The 21,493-nt window shown below is 41.8% G+C and overlaps 2 protein-coding genes across 3 annotated transcripts; both read right to left on the bottom strand.

The window, feature by feature from the left end:
• Positions 1–1,040: 1,040 nt before the first annotated feature.
• LOC139300967 (huntingtin-interacting protein 1-related protein-like) lies at positions 1,041–13,951 on the bottom strand. The gene is made up of 33 exons (XM_070924186.1): positions 13,847–13,951; positions 13,448–13,511; positions 12,393–12,535; positions 12,206–12,262; positions 11,031–11,111; positions 10,858–10,934; positions 10,716–10,777; positions 10,219–10,359; positions 10,073–10,130; positions 9,913–9,988; positions 9,699–9,827; positions 9,311–9,433; positions 8,974–9,157; positions 8,783–8,871; positions 8,139–8,246; positions 7,908–8,009; positions 7,106–7,300; positions 6,652–6,762; positions 6,371–6,565; positions 6,140–6,287; positions 5,772–5,858; positions 5,560–5,667; positions 5,335–5,471; positions 5,047–5,157; positions 4,880–4,938; positions 4,752–4,782; positions 4,598–4,660; positions 3,859–3,959; positions 3,659–3,764; positions 3,012–3,135; positions 2,270–2,331; positions 1,551–2,183; positions 1,041–1,464 (listed from the first exon to the last, which is right to left on the bottom strand). Exons 1-33 carry the CDS (start codon positions 13,925–13,927, stop codon positions 1,429–1,431), a joined length of 3,882 nt encoding a protein of 1,293 aa, XP_070780287.1. The 5' UTR covers positions 13,928–13,951; the 3' UTR covers positions 1,041–1,428.
• Positions 13,952–14,317: 366 nt separating this feature from the next.
• Positions 14,318–20,558, bottom strand: ccdc62 (coiled-coil domain containing 62). Of its 2 annotated transcripts, none has more exons than XM_070924349.1 (13): positions 20,455–20,558; positions 20,326–20,366; positions 20,048–20,141; positions 19,388–19,580; positions 19,061–19,227; positions 18,715–18,816; positions 18,446–18,617; positions 18,065–18,166; positions 17,240–17,328; positions 16,304–16,404; positions 15,818–15,962; positions 15,018–15,206; positions 14,318–14,848 (listed from the first exon to the last, which is right to left on the bottom strand). In XM_070924349.1, the coding sequence occupies exons 1-13, from the start codon at positions 20,488–20,490 to the stop codon at positions 14,753–14,755; spliced, it is 1,527 nt and encodes a 508-aa protein (XP_070780450.1). In that variant the 5' UTR covers positions 20,491–20,558; the 3' UTR covers positions 14,318–14,752. The 2 variants fall into 2 exon arrangements, with proteins under 2 accessions (XP_070780450.1, XP_070780449.1); XM_070924348.1 differs by having other exon boundaries at positions 20,048–20,191; positions 20,455–20,552.
• Between the last annotated feature and the right edge of the window lie 935 nt (positions 20,559–21,493).

Raw genomic sequence — 21,493 nt, 5'->3', positions numbered from 1 at the left:
CGCAACTCAAGTCTTTTACTCAAGTACTGTTCTTATTACCAATTATATATATTTTATTATTATTTTAGTTATTACACTATTAATTTTAATATTTATTCCAGCATTCTTTGCACTCCACCCCCCCAAAAAACAACAATAATGTGTATCTTTTCCCCCCTCGCTTCAAACATGTGTTTTGATTGTTGTTACTTCATTTGGATGTTTGAGCTTCACTGTGCAGAGTTTGTTTTCATATTCATCTGCTGACGGGGGAAAGTTTCTCTGTGCTCACCTTAAATCTCAGTTTACCACCTTTAACACCTATTTATTCAGTTAACTATGCAATTATAGTGTCTGTAAGTTCAGCCTCCCAAAATGAAGGTTCCTGCTCTTTTCATGTACATCCAAAAAAAAAACTTGTCATGAGCTATGAAAATCAGTCCTATTTACAGACAACCCAATGTGCTTTTTTTGTTTTGTCATTTTTCATATTACTCAAAACAAAAAATAACAATGAATCCTTCAGTTTATATGAAAAATTCAAATTTACCAAATTTACACACACATAACTTGGGCAGGTTATTTATTCATTGATCTAATAGTCTAATAATACTGGAATCAACTTATGAAATAAAGCCCCCCTTAACTAAAACCCACAAATTCCCATAAAAAAAATACACAGGAAATGACCTCAGTATCCTCATTGGTAGGTGGTTCCTAATGTTGTGGCCTTGTGTCAAAATCTAATCTGAAAAATGTTATAATTTTAGTTTAGATTGTGGACTCATCATAGTGAACATTCCTAATAAAGTTTTATTTTGAAGGGGCCGATATCTAATTCCGGTATTTATCTATCTGACATTCTTCTACCTTGACGCAGCTCCACTTCGGTCCCTACGGGATTCTACAGTGGCTACTTCCACAGTGGTGAGATTGCAGTTTGTACTGCGCATGACAGAAATAACAGACAGATGAGGTCGCTGTGAGAATATATTACAGCATGAAGAGACCTTCACTGGCCAGGACTGACACTTCAAAACACTATTCAGTCAGACTCAGTGGAGGAGGAAGCACGTTTTACTCAAAGTGTACGCGGTGATAATCATCAACGACTTCAATAAAATATACGATAAAATGACAAGTATCTCACAGCCCTCCACCCTGTCTCATAACTCACTGAGCGCATGATTAAAGTGATCAGAGAAGAATCACTGAAACACACTGCTACATTCTGATTTCATATTTAATAAATCCATTCGGTATACAACAGCAATCGGTGACATAATAAACGCTTCAGTATGATTACAAAAATAAGTGGGAAAATATTCCATCGACCTTTAATTTGCATGTTTAACTGATATGAAACAAAATAATTTTGTGCTGCTTTTAAGTGTGTTTTTAAACATATTAAAAGGACGTTTATACTTCCAGTAAGATCTCAGTCAGGCTTCAAGATTCCCCTGGTCCAGTTTCGCCTCGTTTGAACTGTAATTAAAAAAGAAAAAGTTCTTGTTATTATCATATCATATATGAACATTATCCAACTCTAGCCGATGAGTGTCAACACTTACCGCGTTCTTCAGTATATTCCCAGATTTGGTGAAGATGTTGGGTTTTCTTAGAGCTGGTTTGGTGGTCTCGGAGTTGTTCTGCGGGGTCGTCTGGGGCAGAGACGGTGAATGAGGCCGTGAGAGGCTGGATGTTTGTGATGAGGGTTGTGGCAGTGAGAAAGACTGAGGCTTTAAGTAATTTTGTGTTGGGTTTGGTGTGTAAGGCTGAGATGGGATGTAAGGCTGGGAGGATGTGTAGGTCTGAGACGGGGTGTAGGTCTGAGACGGGGTGTAGGTTTGAGGGGGTGTGTAGCTTTGAGACGGGGTGTAGGTCTGAGACGGGGTGTAGGTTTGAGGGGGTGTGTAGGACTGGGCCTGTGAGATGGTGTGTGTTGGTGTGTAAGACTGAGGCAGTGATTGAACAAAGGGGTTTGTCTGTGCAAAGGTCTGAGTGTTTATGTAAGGCTGTGTCTGTGAGAAGGACTGAGGTTCCGGTGTGGAGTCCAGCAGAGTCGGCGGGGGCGGCGGCGGGAAGCTATCTGCTCCGTCCTGGTCGTCGGCGTCGTTGCCCCCGAGCTCGTAGTGCCTCTTCCTCAGCTCCCCCAGGCGGACTCGCTCCTGCTCCAGCTGGCTCTCCAGCTGCAGCACCTTCACCTGAGAGATCCAGAGAGCACGACGCCGTCAGCCACAGAACCCACACAAAACAAGAGGAGGAGGATGATGATGATGATGAGCCTCACCTGAGCTTCCATTTCCTCTGTTTTCAGCTTGATCAGAGACATGCCAGAGAAGTCCATCACACCTGTGGAGACATCACAGAGTTAGTGTTGGTCGCTCCACCACAGATACAGATATTCATGGTGCCCAGAGGATGAATCCTACAGACTTTCATCCCCTGGAGATCTACTGCATATGTGAAAAAAAAGTATATATATATATAAGTCTTCGGTGTCTCCAGAGGGAGTTGTGTTAAGTTAACGTCCTCAAGTGATGTCACCTGAGTCAGCGTCGGTTGAAGACTACAAGTTTGAAAATGAGTAAAATTAGTTGCCGTGGAGTTAGAAAGAAGTGAGCTTACAGACCTCTGTAGCCCGCTGCTCATCTCTGATTGAAGCTAGAAGCTCGAGGCTACATTAGCTACTAGCATAACACAACCGAAACTGTATAGATGAGTTGCACTGTGGGTAATGTAGGCACCAAGTTTGGAAAAACTAAAACTGATAATATTCCCATCAGCCTCAGCTGTTCTTTGTGTTGATAATTATCAGACGTTAGCAAGCTAACACTCAACGTAATAAAAGTTATACCTGCTAAACATCAGCATGTTAGCATGTTAGCACAACTCTAAATGAATGACAATGTTTATTTCATATTCATATCTGCTGGATTTGTAAATACATATTACGTGATAACATGTCATTGTTGTGGTCTCAGCTTGTTTCTGCAGGTTTCATGTTACACAGTTGTAGATGTTGCTCTCACTTTGGTCAGAGATCTGCCGCTGTCCATGTTTGGTGGAGGTGACGACCACAGCGGCCATGTCATTTACATGCCGCGAGGCCTGCTTCAGCGTGTGCAGCTTCTTGTTGTTGCGGTCGGCTTTCACCTGAAATTAAAGTGAATCACAGCAGAATTTAACAATATTTAATGACGCACATTGTGTATATTCCAAAAGGGTTGGTTTACGAAATATATATATAAATATAAATATTTTGGTTTTATTTGCCCACATTTTAAGATAAACCAGTGTCTGAGATTTCTGTGTCCAGCACAAAACAATGGAGGTGAATGGAGAAAAAATTCAGCATCTACATGTCTGTCCAGAAACTATGTTACTCTCGGTGAACAGTTTGTTTTTGTATCAAAGTACTTTGTAGTTACTCAAATAAATGCAGTGGAGTAAAAAGTACAGTAAAAAGTCCCATAAAATGAAGCACCTCAACATTGTATTGTACAATACTTGAGTAAATGTACTTATATACTTCCCACCACTGTCTGAATGTACATCATGTCACCCTCATGCTTGTGGTGGACGTGGATATGCGTCCATAAAAACATAACATAACTAGATGTCTTTAAAGTGATCAGTCGGCCTTCAGTCGGCCGGATGTTTAGACTTGAGTTTGTACCTTTGAGGCAGCCACCAGCTGGGCAGTGCTCCCAGCGATCTCATGAGAACAGGCGATGAGCTCCTCATAGGTTCCATTGTCACCCACAACTCGGTCAGCCGAGTCTCTGAGCGGCAAAGAGGTACAAGTTCAGTATAAAGTTTGATATTCACTCTCACATAACTAATAATGTATGTTTGTACTGACGCTTGGATACTTACAGCAGCTGTGTGGCGCCCCAGCCCACAGCTTTGGAGGCAGAGATGAGTCCTTCTGTCCAGCGAGAGTTTTTGGCATAAAAGTCTGTAACAGACGCTGCTCCCTGGGGGGGGGTGGGGCACATAAAAACGTGTCACTACAAACACTTTTATAATAAAAAAACACATAGTATTCAATTTAAGACCTTTTTCACAGTCACACCAGTCAAAGAATGACGGAAAACCAAAAGGGACAATAAGGCCTACAATTATTCATGAAGTACATACATTTATTGACATTTATATCACATTTTTGAAAATTGATGGATGGATTAACAATTAAATAAACTTGGAAGGAGTGACAGTCTGCAAAAGTCTGATTTCTGGTACCTGTAAGCTGGCCTAAAAAAACCCTCTCAAGCCCCACCCACACTCTGTCTCTCTGAGCGTCAGCAGCCACCACTTTCTGTCTCTTTGTTTGCTTTAATTGCAATAAACTTTTGTTTTACAAATTATAGTTGTTGTTGTCTCTATATTAGAGTTGTCTCTATATTGCTTCCCTTGAGGCAGGGTTGTAACATATTCCCATCTTCCATTTAGTGGTCTTAAGTAAATAAATCAAACTGCGTGAGGGGGAATAAAATTAAGCTTTTGTCCTCCTAAAATGGCTCTCGAGTGTAATTCTTAGAAGTTTGATTAACACGGCCCAGGAGAAGATCTGCAGCTCTCTTCTAATCTGTGTCACCGTGTCACGCCAGCTCACCCTGCCTCCTTCCACAATGTCTTTTTGTAGGTCCGTCGAAGCCGTCACCAGCATATGAACAGCCTGGAGACAAAAGAGCCGAGAAGAAGAAACACTGAGTGAAAATGAATCACGAGTTTTCAGAAACGTATCTGAAGGTAGACAGACTTCTTACCTTCATCAGGTCTGAACAGGATCCCAGGATACTGTGATGACACAGAATCGCACATATTGCAGGTAAGAAAGTGAAGGAGAGAAGATTAAAAAATGAACAATTTGAGGACGACACAGTGTTCATCTTACCTCTGGTTGACCTCCAGCTTAATGCCACTCGTCTCTCTCTTTGCCTGACTCAGTATCTCCTGAGAAACACAAATTGAAGCAGGAGTGTTTATCATCACCAGGTGGAGGTGTGGTTATCTGTCAGGTTTATCTGTCTCCGAGGTGTGTGTGTGTGTGTGTGTCCTTACGTCCATTCGCAGCACAGCCTCTTCAATGGCAGTTGATGTAGCAAGCATCTCTTTATCCACCATGTTGCCCAGCTCTTCTTTTAGTACATCCTGCCCTTTTGGACGCAAATCCTGAACATGAACCAGACAGTTATAGTACACATCAGAGTGTAAAATCAGCAGGTTAGCAGGGTGATGTTAGCATTTAGCTCAAAGCACCGCAGTGCCTAAGTACAGCCTCACAGAGCTGCTAGCGTGGCTGCAGACTCGTATTCTTGTTGCTCTGATGAAAGGTAAAATCTGTCTCACCTGTCCCAAAGCGAGGATGCGTTGAACGGTGTAGCGCACCGCAGAGGGATCTGCTCTCGGTAAACTGGCCTGAAGCTTCAGATCTTTCAAGAACTGAAGGCAGTGATTCGCACAATCCCGACAGCTGTCAGCTAAACCTGCACGAGACAAGCTGGGAGTGTTTAACTGTTATATATACTGAACACATTGTACGCAAACAGTAAAGCGTGAAGGCGTGGCTCTCACGGTCAGCCTGGTCGGTGGGAGCAGAGTGAGATGTCGCTGCCCCGTTGACGATCGTGTCAGCAGCGAGGTGGGAGAACTGTGTGACTGCTCTCAGCAAACCGCTGGCATCTAAAAAGAGTACAGGAGCGTTAGATACAGGAGATACACTCATCGTCTAAGGGACTCCATCTTCAAACCTTAACACACACACACACACACACACACACACTCACCATGCCTGTTTCCCAGGTAGACAGAGTGGCTCTGCTGCATTTTGTCGATGGAGCCCAGAGTGATTTCAGCTCGATTAATCAAATAATCTGATAAACAGAAAGAGAGCTGGTGTGAAAAAGCTAAACTACAATTTAGGGACTAAGCAGAACTAAGTGCTGGGGAGTTTAGTGTAGCACTTTACTTTAACCTCCCCTATTTAGCATTTATAAGCAGTAATACTAGCAGTAATCCAATTTAAAGACGTCAACCAGGACTCTGGGAACAATCTTATTGACTAATGGATTCATTGAAAGCTCTGGTATTAAAGTAAATTCAATGTAATGAATGTGATTTTTTAGGGGGGGAGAAGAAATGGAAGAGGTTTTACCAGGTGAGCTGATGCAGGAGACATGCACAGGGTCGTCCAGTTTGGCCACAGCGTCCAGTATGATGCCCTCAGCCTCCACCACAGCACATTGCAGCAGACAGAACTGCTCCTCCTGCAGCTTCTGGGCCAGCTCCCCTTCACGACAGGCCTGATTTAACGAACACAAACTCATCAGTAACCGACCACTTTGAAATTCACAGCAGCGTCGCAGTGCAGGTGTAAACGCAGCACCTGTTGCTGTAACTGAGCGTGCAGGTTTCCCAGCTCCATGCTGCTCCTCTGCCTCTCCTGCTCCAGGGAGCTCTGGTGGAGCTGAGCTTGCTGTCTGAGGGAGTTCAGCTCGGCGTCCTGCTCCCTCACCGAGCGCAGCATCACCTCCCTCTCCGCCTGCAGGCCTGCTAGTGTGCTGCTCAGCTGGGAACCACTCTGAGGATCAAAACAAGTGTTAATGTGTGTCTTTTCTCCAGAGGACTTGTAGACGATGTCAGAGGAGCTACTAGAAGTATTCCCACCATCTCTTTGCTTTGCAGGGCGCTGTTAGCATGTGCCAGTTCTGCTCGTGTCGAGTCCAGCTCTCGTCTCAGCCTGTCGATCTCTAACTTCTGCTCAGCATTGATGGCAAGCTGTGGAAAGGAAAGTTTATGGTCAGTTGAATTCAGAGTGCTTTACGTAAGACATAAAAAGGTATTCAGAGCAGATTCACTTTACTGAGGTAATCTGCCAGAAAATGACAGATACCTCCTGAAAATATTTACTGCAGCAGCAAAAAAAACAATCGCTCATAAATGGTTACAGGCCGATCTGCCCACGTTAGATAAGTGGCTTAAAATCATCAGAGATTAATGAGACTGACTTTCCGACTATGATCGAGAAATTATTTGTACTTTGCAAGATGGATGAAGGGGATAATGTATTTGTCTATATAGTGTCTGGTGGTTTGTCCTGCTCTCTGTCATGAGTCTTTACCTGCTGCTGCAGCTGAGCCCTCAGAGCCTCCAGCTCTCGGTTGATCCGGTCTCTCTCCAGGTCCGAGGAGCCCTGCTGCTGCTGGGCCTGTAGTCTCAGAGAGGAAAGCTCCATGTCTCTGTCTCTGGCAGAGCGCAGCAGCACGTCTCGCTCCGCCTGCACAGCTGCCAGGCTGCTGATCACCTGAGATCCTTCCTGAAGGAAACCAAACAGAAACATGTGAGTGAATTAAAGATGATTCATTGGATAAAGCTGTAAATCTCAGTTCTGAGTACGTTGGTCCTGTTCTGTTTGTGACTCAAGTACTGTACTTAAGGACAAATTTGAGGTACTTCAATTGATTATTTCCATTTTATGCAACTTTATAATTCTACTCCACTAAAATTGTTTTCCCAGAAAATGTTCTTTTATTCAACACAAGCAGCCATAAGGGAACTTTGCCAAAATAAAATTATGGTTTGAATCAGTAAATATCTGAATAAGAATAAGTAAACCAGAATCTGAGCTGGCATATGTCCACTTTGGTCCAGGACAGTCTTCAATTCTCGGTGCTACAAACACTTCAGTCGATGACAAAAAAAGTGTTGAAGTTCAATACCAAATATATAACTTTGTAGAAGTGTGAATAATGTGTTTATGTCAAACCTCAGAATTGGCTGACTACATGCATTTGTCAATATTGTCAAGGCCAAAAAGTGACTTCAACTTTGGCCTGATGGTGGCGCTGGAGGGTTTGTTGGAAACCGCAAAACCAAACTACATAATCGGTCAGTTTGTGTAGATATTTCACATTCAGTCTCACCATCTCTTTATTGTCCAGAGTGCTGCGAAGGAGAGCCAGCTCTGCTCTTTGCTCCAGCAGTTCTTTGTTTAGGTGTTGAACCGCCTGCTGCTGCTGAACCATCTGATCGGGAGAGGAGACACTCAGTCAACATTCACCACAACACAACATGTTTCTGGCTGAAGCAGATAACATCGGGGGGTGTTATTAGCCGTACAGTCTGCAGTGGTTAAGAAGTCGACGAGGCCTCACCGTGTTTCTTCGCACATTCTCCAGCTCATTTTCCAGCTGCTGTTTGGCTCTCAGCAAATTGTCTTGGCCTTGTTTTGTATCAGACAGCACTTTCACTGTTTCTGCATTCTGCGCAAACACACAGACAACAACAAATAATAACATTTATAACATTAGTAACTAAAAAACTCCCTTTGACATTTAGAGAAATACGTTTATTTTCTTTCTCGCTGCGGATGAGAAGATTGATACCACTCTTGTGTCTGTACGATAAATATGAAGCTACAGCCAATAGCCGGTTATCGTAGCTTAGCATAAAGACTGGAATTATTAATTCAAATTAATTGTTATATCTTGTTTGTCTAATCTGTACAAAAAAAAGTGTAAAAATGACAAGGTGCTGTTTTACAGGGGGCTATGTGCCAGGCTATTTTGGCCAGGTGTAATGACTTCCCTGACAGAGCCAGGCTAGCTGTTTCCACCTACTTCCAGTCTTTGTGCTAAGCTAAGCTAACTGCTGTAGATTCATATGTACTGTATAGAGAAGAGAATGATATCAATCTTCTCATCTCACTCTCGGCAAGAAAGGGAAGAAGTGTATTTCCTGAAATGTCAAACTCTTCCTTTAAGAGCATGAAGGAAACAACAGTGACGGTGCAGCTTACCTTCTTCATTAGGTCAGCGTGACCGGTAATCAGCTCTGCGTGTCTCTCTTTGAGTTGAGTGAAACGAAGCTCTGCTGCCTGAGCTCTAGCTGTGTACAGACGATGGGATGAAGAGGACACGGCTCAGCTCAGTAATATTCAGCTGCATTCGTGTGACTGCTTCACACCTGGACACAAATCTGTGTACTCACTGTCTGCCTCCTTGAATCCGATCTGAGCCCCGACACTGGCGACATTAGCGCACCGTAAAGCTTCCACTTCCATCCGCAGGTGTTCCTTTTCCACCATAGCCATCTGCTTTTGGGTGCGCTGCTCATCGACCTCGGCCTCCAGATGATTCACTTGAGCCTTTAACTCAGTCACACACCTTTGAGCCTGATGAAAGGAGGAGCAAGGGGGTTATGTTTCACCTTTATTGAGTAAGCAACAGGAAATCATACTCAAGACGTCACACAGCTACACGGTGATGTGTGGTACAGTATATGTCGAAGGGGACCAACCACTCCGACAGCAGGACAGCTAACTTACCTCGGTCTTGAGGAGGTGTAGCTCTGGTTTCAGCACCTCTAGCTCTCGCTTCAGACTGTCATTCTCTGCATCCCTCTGCTCAAGGGAAGCATCAGGTGCTCCCATTTGGTTTGGCAAATAGTACTGTCGTGAAAAAAAAGCATTAGCCATGAGCCAAGAGCCTTTTGACTTGGAAACCAGGGGCGTAAAAAAAATCTTAGAAATCTGACAAGGAAACTGACCATTTCAAAACGGCATTTTGAAACAAAAATCTTCGATGATTTAAGGAATGTTACACAAAACGTTAAGCTGTTGTGATCATCATAAGGGGCAGCATTTGGTTTATATGAGAAACTTCCATAGAAATGCAGCTATGGCACTTGTACCCCCCAAACAGATGTAAGCGTACCTGTGGCGCTACCCTAAACTCTGGCTGCGGCTCCACTTCCTCCTCCTCATGACGTTCCTCGTTAGGCATCACCACCACTGGCTTCTTATACTCCCCCAAGGCAGCGGCGCGGAGGAAGTTTGGAGGAGCCTGTGGGGTTGTAATAAACAAAATACATGTACAAAATGTACATATGTGTGGAAACCTTCATGGAAACTCCCAAATGGTTACTTACATCTGGCAGATCTGGGATCTGGATGACACTTTTAAAGAACTCCATTTCTCTGGCTCTGTCGAAGAACTGTGTGAGGCTGCAGAGGAAAACACAGCTGTCACTGATAGAACCCATAAGAGATGTAAAAGTGTGTTTTTGCACAATACTACTGATAACCTACCTGTTAAATAGATCACGGAACCGCTCTCGATGTCCAAGAAGAACATCTGGAGCAAAGCCTGTAAACCAGAGGATGTGATGGATTTAAGGTTTAATCTAACACAGTAAAGTTTGACTGAATAAGAAACATATTTCCGTGTCACTCACGGCTGTGAAGTTTGAACAACAACAGCACAGAGAAGTGGTAGAGAAAGCTGCAGTCCAGTATGAGGGGTATCAGAGGAGTCAGTCTGCACTGTCCAGCTGGAGTTGTAGATTTGGCCGCATTAGCATCCAGCTGACGCAGAACTTTAGACAAGAAACACACAAATTAAAGGATAAGTCTGGTGGTATTCTAAAGCGCTATTTTAAAAACTACAGTGAGCAGCTGATTTAGGAGAATTACATCTTCAGTAGGAACCAATGAGCTTGGAGCTAAGTGCTAAAGACAGGATACCGAGGTCAGAGAGCATTGAGAGACAGGCTAACACATTTTTGGTTTTGGTCTTTTCATGGTGACAATAACAAAAATATAGAATATCACAAGCCTTCTCCTTTAAGAGGCAATTCATTACAATCTGTGGCCGCTTTCAAGGAGGTTTTGATATCAAATAACAAAAAGAAAACCTGAATATTTTGAGAGAGTCACCTCCCTGTGGACTCACCTGTTTCAGACATCTTCAGTCCAGCATCCAGGTAATCCAACAGTTCCTGTGTCATATCTAACCTACAAAACATTAAAACCACATTTATGAAGCACATGGAGTAACACTGTATTCATGTGGCAGCTGCCCAACAACAACTTACACTTTGTTCATGTCATTTCCTGCTTCTCTGTCCAAAGTCTCATCACTGGCCTCCAGGTTACCTGGGATCACCTTGTGCTGTGGAGGAGGTTTTTTTTGTAATTGAAATGTTTTAAAATTCTGAGTTTGTCACATATCATTACATAAACCATAAAACAAATATATGTGTATTACCTTTGTATGAAATTCCATTTTGAGGCAGAGGAATTTGGCAGACAAGGCAACAATGTGGCCGTATCGGTCATGCAAGTTTCCCTGGGAAAAGAATTAAAAGATATGAGTTGGCATCCATTCATTTGCACAACACAAAATAGACAGTGTACAAAATTAGTGTTTCCCAAAGCTTTTGTCTTGTGAACTTTTAGTGTTATTGTTTAGTTGAATCTCCTTGTCATGTTTCAGAGGTTTACGAGTTGTTTTTAGTTCCACTAAAGAGACATTTGCCCTCTAAACTTCTAAAGTTTTCATTGAAATAACTGTTTCAGCCTTGAAGAGGAAAAAGTATCTAATATTTCACAAAAAACAAAGAGAAAGTTAAAAAATATATTATAAATGTGTGTAGCAGAACTTCTTTTCTTGTTTCTTCAACAAACTAGCTAAGTGTATTTAATGTAGTTAAAACTAGCTAACTGTATATATAGCAGTTAAAACTAGCTAACTGTATATAAAGTAGTTAAAACTAGCTAACTGTATATAAAGAAATTAAAACTAGCTAACTGTATATAAAGAAATTAAAACTAGCCAACTGTATATAAAGCAGTTAAAACTAGCTAACTGTATATAAAGCAATTAAAACTAGCTAACTGTATATAAAGAAGTTAAAACTAGCTAACTGTATATAAAGAAATTAAAACTAGCTAACTGTATATAAAGAAATTAAAACTAGCCAACTGTATATAAAGCAGTTAAAACTAGCTAACTGTATATAAAGCAGTTAAAACTAGCTAACTGTATATAAAGCAGTTAAAACTAGCTAACTGTATGTAAAGAAGTTAAAACTAGCTAACTGTATATAAAGCAGTTAAAACTAGCTAACTGTATGTAAAGAAGTTAAAACTAGCTAACTGTATATAAAGCAGTTAAAACTAGCTAACTGTATATAAAGAAATTAAAACTAGCTAACTGTATATAAAGAAGTTAAAACTAGTTAACTGTATATAAAGCTGTTAAAACTAGCTAACTGTATATAAAGAAGTTAAAACTAGCTAACTTATCACTTAGTTGTGCATGTTTGTTTAAGTAGGTTTGAATGCAGGACTTTTACTTGTAACGGAGTATTTTCACATTGCTGTATTGGTATTTTTACTTAAGTAAAAGACGTGAATACTTCCTCTATCACTGATACTCACCCAGAGGATGCCCATATCTTTAATGTTGCGACAGTATCTGTGAGAATCTCTGACAGCCTGTAGGTCAGAGAGCAACACCAGAGATTACACATCACCAACATGAAGAAGAACAAGAAGACGAAGAAGAAGACTGAGGGGAAAACTGAGGTTTGAATCACAGACTGTACAACAGAAGGTTTGAACTTACATTTCTGTGTCCGTCCCGCAGCACTTTGTGCAGCAGATAGCAGAACTTCCAGCTGACCATGGAGTTGCTGGACAGAGGCAGGTTCAGGCTGTAGGACCAGAAGGTGGTCGCTCCACCCTCCTTATATGTCCCCATGATGATATCTTCACAGCCGTCAAGGAAACGCCAAAATACTCACGCAATCATCTCAATTCAGCTTTAGACTTGACAAACATGAATGGCTCCCAGAGGTCTGTGTCCTACTGACTTTGGTGACCCCCTGACCTTTTCTGTAGCTCCACCACGAGGTTCACGTTTAGGGTTCACAGATCTGTTTTCGTCCTCCAGGAGATTCAGCCTGTCCTCTCATCCGTCTCCCTGTCTCTTTGTTTCCTGTCTCCTCCCGGTGTGAATGGTGCGTTTGTGTTGTCTGTCCTCTTCCAGGTCTTTTGACGTACTTACTCGAGTACCTCCACTACATCTCAGAGGGATGTTGTACTTTTTACTGTACAACATTGATCTCACAGCTTTAGTAAACATGTATGATGCATAGTACTATAGTACTAATACCCAGTAGTATACAAAGTATCTAAAATGATCTCCACATTGACAAACTACAACATAAAAATGCTCTTGACATGAATAATATAATATTCTATAATAATATAACTGTGAAAGGAGCCATCCTGCACAATGAGTACTTTTACTTTTGATACTTTCAGTACATTTTGCTGATAATACTTTTGCTTAAATAACACTGTGAATGCAGGACTTTTATTGTAATGGAGTATATTTAGACCAAGGTATTTTCTACTTTTACTTACTTAGATCTGAGTACTTCTTCCATCAGTGCTCAGGATTAACTTTTTAATTTCACGCCTCATCTAGCGCCATCATCAGGCCAACATCTTAATTTGTCCAATACTTTGGTTTATGAACTGATGACCCATCAGCCTCAGCTGTGCTTTGTGTTTATCTCATTAGCAAATGTTAGCATGCTAACACACTCAACCAAAATGGTTAACCACTAGTATAATAACAAGTATAATAGTATAATAATAAAATAAAAAGGATACTGCGCACATATTTCTCTTTGGGTGGTGTCTCAGCGGAGGTGAGAGTTTTGCTGATGTTGTGGAGCTGAAAGAGACAACAGGACCGACAAGTCAACAGAAAAGACCTCTGGACAAAAACACGGAGACAAAGTTGGGTTTACACCAGACAAGAGGGCAAAGCCTTTCTTCAAGCCAAATTAAAAAGAAGTATAAAAGCTATTTTTTATTGGTTTTAGCTTCACATTTGATGGTCTGGTAGTGCGCCTTCTAAAATATAAATAATAATGGTAATAGATGGTAATCAAATGTTGCCTGTGAGCAGGTGACACTTAATTCAACGACCTGTAAAACCATACATGGACTTGTGATAAACGACTTCACTCAGACATGAAACGGTTAAATAAAATCTTCATTATTTACCTGTTGTTTACCAAACTGCTCTTTCTCCGCAGCCAGAGCTTTCTCCGTCTTATTGTCACTTTTGTTCTTCGTTTTGCTCATGTTGAATATGTTGTAACTGTAGAACCTGCGCGCAGCCTGACGGTAGGATCCACGGAGGTCCGGCTCTCAGCTGCTCACCTGTCCTCTCGCGCCTCTTTAACGCAGGAACAGTTGCGTCAGACGCGGCGCGCGCATGTCCCCCAGCACAGATTCCTCCTTTAAGTCGCTTCTTCAGATTCATTCATGACGGTCCTCCTTAACGAAACTGTCACACAAACACCCAAAGCAGTTTCTCTTGTGCGTAAAAGCTCTCCAACCTCTTACCAACTGCGTAAAAACGCGTAGGCTGCTGGAAAAAAACTCTCCAAATCAGTGGCGCGTTTATGAAAAAGGTGCAATTGTCAGGCAATGAAACACCACCGACATGTAGTTTGCATATCAGTATTTTTTTTTATATCAAAAGTAGTGATGAACAAGTTACAGATTGTTAAAACTATTAACAGCGATAGACATTTCGTCTGAGTCACCAGTCAAATCTGTAGGCAGTGAAACTGGAAAGACAAAACAAAGACACACCACTCAACAGCCCTGTAGGACTGGTTTCACATCTCACCCACACAATACAGCCTTTAAAAAGGGGTTAAAAAACACACAGTATGTGTGTTAAACGTTATACATTTGTAGAAAACATTCACATACACTTGCACCAAATTAAAAACAAGATTAAAAAGGAATAAAAAAAAAAATTCACTAGCTCATGACGGTCTGTATTTTTTATCACTTCATCATTTTCCTGAGAGACAGCAGAGTTCAACCTTCATCTGCGTGCGTGCAGGTTCAGGCTCTGGAGTAACACTGATTTTAAACACTCCGGTGTTAAACTGTTTAGCACACGGAGTCACTTTGGTGAGTGCTGACGTTTCCACACGGCTGGCTGCTCCCGCGTCGAGGGCAGGCTTTGGGTGGAGTTTCGCTGTTGGCCTGTTGGGGGAAAAAACAAAGCTGTCATGTCATGAACACACCCAAAGCAAAATGTGGAACAACCGAACATTTCACACCCTTGATGATGCCACACCCCATGAATACAAACAGAGAGAGAGAGGAGAAAAGAGGTTGAGAGGCCCAGCATCACATCATGGAACTCCTCTACCTTGTATGTCGGGGTAGCTGGGTGGTGGTGGTGATGGTGGTGGTGGGATGTCTGGCACTTATGAGAGTAAAGGGGGTCAGTGGTCCCACAGCTCATAGTGGGGCCGCTGTGCTCCGAGTTGGCCATGATGACCTGCCTGGACTCATCGTACAGCTGCTGCAGAGAACAGCTGGACAGACCGTCATCACCCTGGTAAGAGAAGCGATCAGCTGTTAAGTTGTTAAAGTTCCACATTTTGGGAAACACGCTTATTCGCTTTCTTGCCGGGAGTGAGATCGTTACCACTCTGTGGCCATTTTAGCATGCTCTGGCTTAATTTATTACTGAAAGCAATAGTTCGACATTTTGGGAAATAAGCTTTTTCCCAAGAGCTAGATGAGAAGATTGATACCACTCTATCTGTACGGGAAATATGAAGCTACAGCCAGGAGGCAGTTAGCTTAGCATAAAGAATCCGCTGGGTGCCTGAACACCGGCCAGGAAACATTTCACACACAACCTCTGTAAAACTGCAACTTGGGTCATTTTTGTATCTTTGTTCGAACAAACAAGACATAAAGTGTTAACTAGTGAGCCAGGCTAGCTGTGTGCCCCCGTTTCCAGTCTTTATGCTAAGCTAAGCTAACCGGCAGTAGCTTCATAGTTAATGTACAGACATGAGAGTGGTATCAATCTACTTTTCCAACTCCCTGCAACAAAGGGAATCAGAGTATTTGGACACAAGCAGAAAACAAGCACTTGTCTCTGACGTATTCATTTACAGCACTGTTCTTAACACGAGGCACCGTTTCATGTCTTACATCCATCAGGTGCGCTGAGAAGACTCCCAGGTCCCCGTTGACGGCCCCTTTCAGATTGGCAGCATCATGTGAAGGTCTTGAGTTCTTCGCTCTGAGGGATGAAGGTGACCGGCTGTCCAGACAGCAACATCTCAACTCATCCTGACTGAGAAACAAACAGATCACTCATATTTCCTGTTCTTGGAGAGAAATACTACTCCTCTCTCTTACACTTGACATATATTATGCACCAAGAGCTTGTACTACATTACAGCGGTTTGATGGCAATATGTCTCCATCTTTACTGTGTCCATCCTACTTTCAGACTGGAGTAACAGGTTGAGGGGAACCTGTACTCAGCCTGCTCACAGTCAGGGTTTGACCTGAATCTGACACTGATGAGGACCACAGTAGCTTCTCCACAGCCACAAAATATGAACAAGACAAATGAAGACACCATGTCCTCCAGTACATCATGCATCAGTGTTTCCCTTTCACGCTGGTCACCTTCCAGGTAATCCCTGACTGGTCTTCTCTCTCAGGGCTTCACGGGCACTTTCCAGGTTCAACTGCAAAAGCTGCAGGTCATTCCGCTGATTCTCACACACCTGTAAGACACACACACACACACACACACACACACACACACACAGCATTATGTGTACTGATTTATTATTGTTTATCTATTGATTTGTAGAGACAAGCTATCCAACACTTAAAGTCAGCGGAACAACAGTTAGCGCGTCTTTATCTTTTGGAAATATTTGTGTAATGTGCAATTTTAATTCAAATCCTTCAGACTGATTCAAAGTGAGTGCGGTTTAGTGAACGCAGAGAGATACGGAGCTGTAGAGGACTGCTGGCCTCCGCCTGCACCTCCCCACCTCCCACATCGTCAGATCACCAGGAAGACGAGGGAGAAATTCATTCATTAAACGTCATTCTTTGGAAATGTGAATACAGTTTTTGCCAAGAGAGAGAGAGAGATGCAAACACACACCTCTGACCCACGATAGCTCTGCTAGTTACTACAACCCACAAGCTAATGGAAGTTCTCCAGTCACCACAGATCACCTTTGATTGGATTAATGAAAGTATACAAGAGAAAAGAGTAGTTTTTATTTCACTCTGTCTTTAAAAACGCTGATTCTGATTTGATTTTAAAAAATGTGATTATACACTTCTTGTCACTGTGGTTTAAATGGACATGACGGTGACCCGGAGGCTCACAGCGGCAGCACTCTGAGGTATGCTGCCTAACCAGAAAGGCGACACGGTGCGGGCAGGAGGAATGAGGAAAGATGTATTCCCTAACCTGCAATCTAAGAACTGAAGAAGTGCTTTATTTTAGTATACTTTGTCAATTCATAACTGTAACTGGTTGTTCATTTTCCAGCCATGTTGTGAAGCTGAGTGCGAGACATTACAGATCAGACAGTGTACCTGTCGCAGGCAGCGGAGCTCTGACATGGTGCGTTCCTGTTTGGAGCGAGACAGTTCCAGCAGCTCGTCTTTCCAGCCGTCTCCCTCCCCTGGTGAAAAACACAAGCTGCACTTATCTCAGCAGGAACAATTCTTCCTCAATAAATAATAAAAACAGGATTACACTCATTGTACACCCATACTTCTGCAGACAAACATGGTCATGCTGTGTAATCTAATACTGCACCCATCAACTACTGTGTGCTGCAGCTCAGTGCCGAACTGTCATTATTCTGTGTACAGTTTCAAGTGTGATGAGTGCTGACATTTCATAGACTATTTTTGAATTAATTTAATCTGAAAAATAATAAATTTATTTATTGATAATGAAATTACATTCTTAGCTACAGTCCTCATATAAGTTAAACGATGAATAGCTTTTCTCTGGATACATTCTATGTTATGTTTGCCATCTAAAATGTCTTGTGTTGATTTTTGCAGTGCATATACAACTTTATTCAACCAGCAAATGGCTGAGATTAAAAACCAGCAGCACCACATATAACTTATAAAGAATAAGAAGAAGAATAAGACTTGTAATGAATTCAATAAATGATGTAGAGAATAATCAAGGATCACAAAACTCACATGATCAAAAGGATAAAGTAAGACTGGCAACATAACAGCAATAAATATTCCACAACAAGTAATATAAAAACAAATATGCAGTGGATTCAAATTCTTAAGAAATAAAAACATAAAATGGATAAATAAAATAGATAACAGATAACACTGATGATGACAATATATCCACATATTATGTGTATATGCTGTAGTTTAATGTACCCGACAAGGCCAGATCTCTGCGAAGCAGCTGGAGCTCCTGTTTGAGACGGATGATCTCCTCCCTCTGAGTGCTGCTCTGAGTTACCTGCTGCTGCAGCTCCTCTACAACCACAGAAGAAGACACGTAGAGCTGAAATGATTAGGCGCTTAATGAAGTAGTCAGTTAAAAGAAAAAAATCAAGCATTCTCTAGTAGCAGCTACTCAATGTGCAAAAAGCCTACAGACGCGATAATTATTCACATGGGGATAACGGTGATAACGTCTCTCTACTGTCTATAATAATAAAAAACTTCGATGTTGACACTGAGGGACAAAAATCAGCAGGGTGAAAATAATCTGATTCAGTAAGAGTTTTAAGTCCTATGGACCTGAAGTTTTACCTTTAAGGTGCGTGACCTCATGCCTGGCGTCTCTGTAACGGCGTTTGCTTTCCTCCAAGTCTCTCAGGAGTTTGCTTTCCCGTGAGCGACTCTCCGTTAGGGATGTCTCCAGATCTCGCAGGCGCCCTGTGAGGTCGACGATATGACCCGAGGCCTCAGTCACATCTTTGTCCTGATGGGAAAATCACACACAGATACAACTTAACTTAATGCTAATCCTAATCAGTATTTGTGGAAGTTAAAAAAGAAATACTGGTCTACTACTGAACCTTGAGTTTGAGCATGGAACTCAGTTCTTCCTCCCTGACCTGCAGAGAGCCGACTTGAGTGGACAGAGCCATGACCGTGGAGTTGAGACTCTGGTTCTTCTCCTAAGAGACATCACAGGCACGTAAACCTAAAGGCAGAGACACTAAGTCCTGCTTTACAAGACTGTTTTCTATTGAGTATGAAATGTATGAGAAGAACGAGCGCAATACACTTACAGCAGGCAATAACACATAATGTTTAATAATGTATTCTTATCCTCCTGTTGCTATTCTTCTGGCTTATTTCCTCAAGATGTGAGCAGATTTCTTATAGAGAATATAGATGTGTATTAATGTTATAATGTACCCCAAAGTCTTCACATTTTTGGCTGATGTGCTGCTGTTTCTGTTCAAGCTCACAGAGCTGCTGTCGGGCTACGCTGAGCTCCTTCTGGACCTCCTCCTCCCTCGTCTCCACCACCCACACTCGTTTAGTCAGGACTCTGATCACCTCATTACGCTTCTGCAACTCGTCTGCACGAACAACAAATAAAAAATCACTTGCAAAATAAATTGATTTATCATTCAGCATAATTTGCAGCTTTCAAAACATGGAAGCCAGAATTGTAAAAGAAGGAGAACCGGATCTGTATCAAATCAAGGAAGATATCCTTGTGGTCTCTTGTGTCCTCACCATCCAAACGGGCACACCTCTGCTCTAAGGTGAGCACCCTCTGGCGGTCTTGTTCCCAGGCATGAAGCTGCTTATGATGTGAGGCAGCCATGGTGTTCAGCTCCCTGTCCCGGTCCTTCAGCTCAGCCATCAGCAGCTGGAGCTCCCTCCTCTGCCTCTGGACGGTGGAGCCACTCAGGTCATTCACCGGAAACTTTTGCAAAACACATAAATGTTTTTCTTTGATTTAAGAGACAATAAACTTTCTTTTTTTTGGCTTTAGGTTATGGAGATAAAGCAATCTGAAGATGTCCTCCTGAGCATTTTTCACTATTTTCTGACATTTTATAGATCAAATGATTAATTGTAAAAAAAAAAAGTAATCTATGCTTTATTAAATACTAAAAATAATCGTTAGGTTGCCATTTCTGTCCCTAACATTTCAGCTGATGTAGTGCTTGTCTTTAAAATGTCATTGCTTATTTTGTTCAACCAACAGTCTAAAACCCAAACGTGTTCAGTTTACTGTGACATATGAGAGAGAGTAACATCAAATACTCATATATAAGAAGAAGGAACCAGGTCATTGTGTGGGAAACAATGCACAAGCGAAATTATAAACAATGCACCTGGAGTCCCAGGGCTGGAAGGGTCCAGTCAGTAATCCAAATTTGATCTCACCTCTGTGTCCTGTGAGCTGGGGGGACGGAGGGTGTCTGCTGGGACGGGAGGTGAACTTTTGGCCCACTGTTTTGCTGTGCTGTCCATCCTGAAGCTGGTCAGGACAGACGGTTGGATAGCATCCAGTGAAGCATCACCATTTTTCTGAAAAATGGCACATATATATACTGTATATATATATATTTATACACACGCATCATAATGAGCCAATATGAATGCACTGCTTTAAGGGATTTTTTTATTTTATTTTAAAAGGATTTAACAGAAATGTCACCAACCTTTTTAACAGGAGTGCTGTGCCAGAGCTCAGCTGAAGTATCTGAAACAAAGTTAAAGTGGATGTTGAAACTTTTCCTTGTACATTTCAAACAAAGGACTTTTATGGGATTGTTGTTGTGAATGTTTACCATTTGACCAGGGGAAACAGGCTGAGGCTCTTCCATTTGAAGGGGACAGTCTTTTCCTTTCGTCCATCACATCATAACAGTTACCCACTAATATTACACCCAGATCCACTGTGTTTCTTCTCCAGCAGCCCTCTGTGTTATGTCACCTTCATTGTTGTTGTTTTGGGCTTGTTGGGAGCATTTTTTGGTGAGCATGCCAGTCAGCTAGCTTAAGTTAGTAAGGCTAACGTAAATTATCTGCAAGTAACTCTAAAGTTAACTAACACTCAACAACTTGAGCGCTATTATAATTTAGCAACACGCTCTAAAAGTCATTCAATATCGTTAGCTGAATATAAAAAATGTCCCCATAAAACTTAAATTGCTAGCTAATGTTAGCTTCCAGAGAGTTTAACTTTTGAACGTAAATGAGCGACTTGGGAAAACACGGACTGGACAATGACGTCACGGCGTCGTATATCGCGCAGTTGTTTTCTAAATGATTTTACTAAATTCCCAAAATTAAATAATATAAATAAGAGTATGATGACTGTCACTATAGCTTCTTGTCTAGGCACATGAACGTTGTTTTGAATGACTCAAAGTTAGCCTAGTTAATTTCTCACTTCCGCACATTTCGGCCTAACCTTGAAATACTCGTCCCAGGAAAGATACAAGAAACCGTCAAATCAGCAGGGGGGAGATTTTCAACATAAAAGTCGGATTAACCCTAACCCTAACCCTTAGATTTTTTTATTTATTGTCATAAATCTTAGAAAGTAAAACTGAAAATAGGAAATATCACTTCAGTCCAGAGGGGGAATCACTCGAGCTGTCATTTAAATGACTTATACCATGATTTAGGCCTAATTCTAAAATGGAAAAAGCTTAAGTGTGCTTTTGTAGTCACTTTTGTGTAAGGTATTTGTGTCAAAGAAAGTAGGTCAGGTGAAATGTAGGTGGGTTCATGCATATAAATGTACACAGTGAGCAGTTTGGGTGTTTGATTTTGGAGATTGTATCAAACAGTTGTTGTGTTTTCATCCTCCGACCACCAGAG

The sequence above is a fragment of the Enoplosus armatus genome, chromosome 18 (genome assembly GCF_043641665.1).
Source record: "Enoplosus armatus isolate fEnoArm2 chromosome 18, fEnoArm2.hap1, whole genome shotgun sequence".
NCBI classification, from domain to species: Eukaryota; Metazoa; Chordata; class Actinopteri; order Centrarchiformes; family Enoplosidae; genus Enoplosus; species Enoplosus armatus.
The sequence above is the reverse complement of the archived record's forward strand: the minus strand, read 5'-3'. Positions and strand labels throughout refer to the sequence as shown.

Coding starts and splice junctions, on each gene's coding strand:
- LOC139300967 (XM_070924186.1), bottom strand. CDS start 13,927: ATGAGCAAAACGAAGAACAAAAGTGACAATAAGACGGAGAAAGCTCTG. Junction 6,288..6,370: donor ACGCTCAGTTACAGCAACAG/GTGCTGCGTTTA, acceptor TCGTTAAATCAG/GCCTGTCGTGAAGGGGAGCT. Junction 2,184..2,269: donor CAGAGGAAATGGAAGCTCAG/GTGAGGCTCATC, acceptor TGGATCTCTCAG/GTGAAGGTGCTGCAGCTGGA.
- ccdc62 (XM_070924348.1), bottom strand. CDS start 20,521: ATGGACGAAAGGAAAAGACTGTCCCCTTCAAATGGAAGAGCCTCAGCC. Junction 20,367..20,454: donor CTGTTTCCCCTGGTCAAATG/GTAAACATTCAC, acceptor ACTTTGTTTCAG/ATACTTCAGCTGAGCTCTGG. Junction 18,618..18,714: donor GTTCCATGCTCAAACTCAAG/GTTCAGTAGTAG, acceptor TTTTCCCATCAG/GACAAAGATGTGACTGAGGC.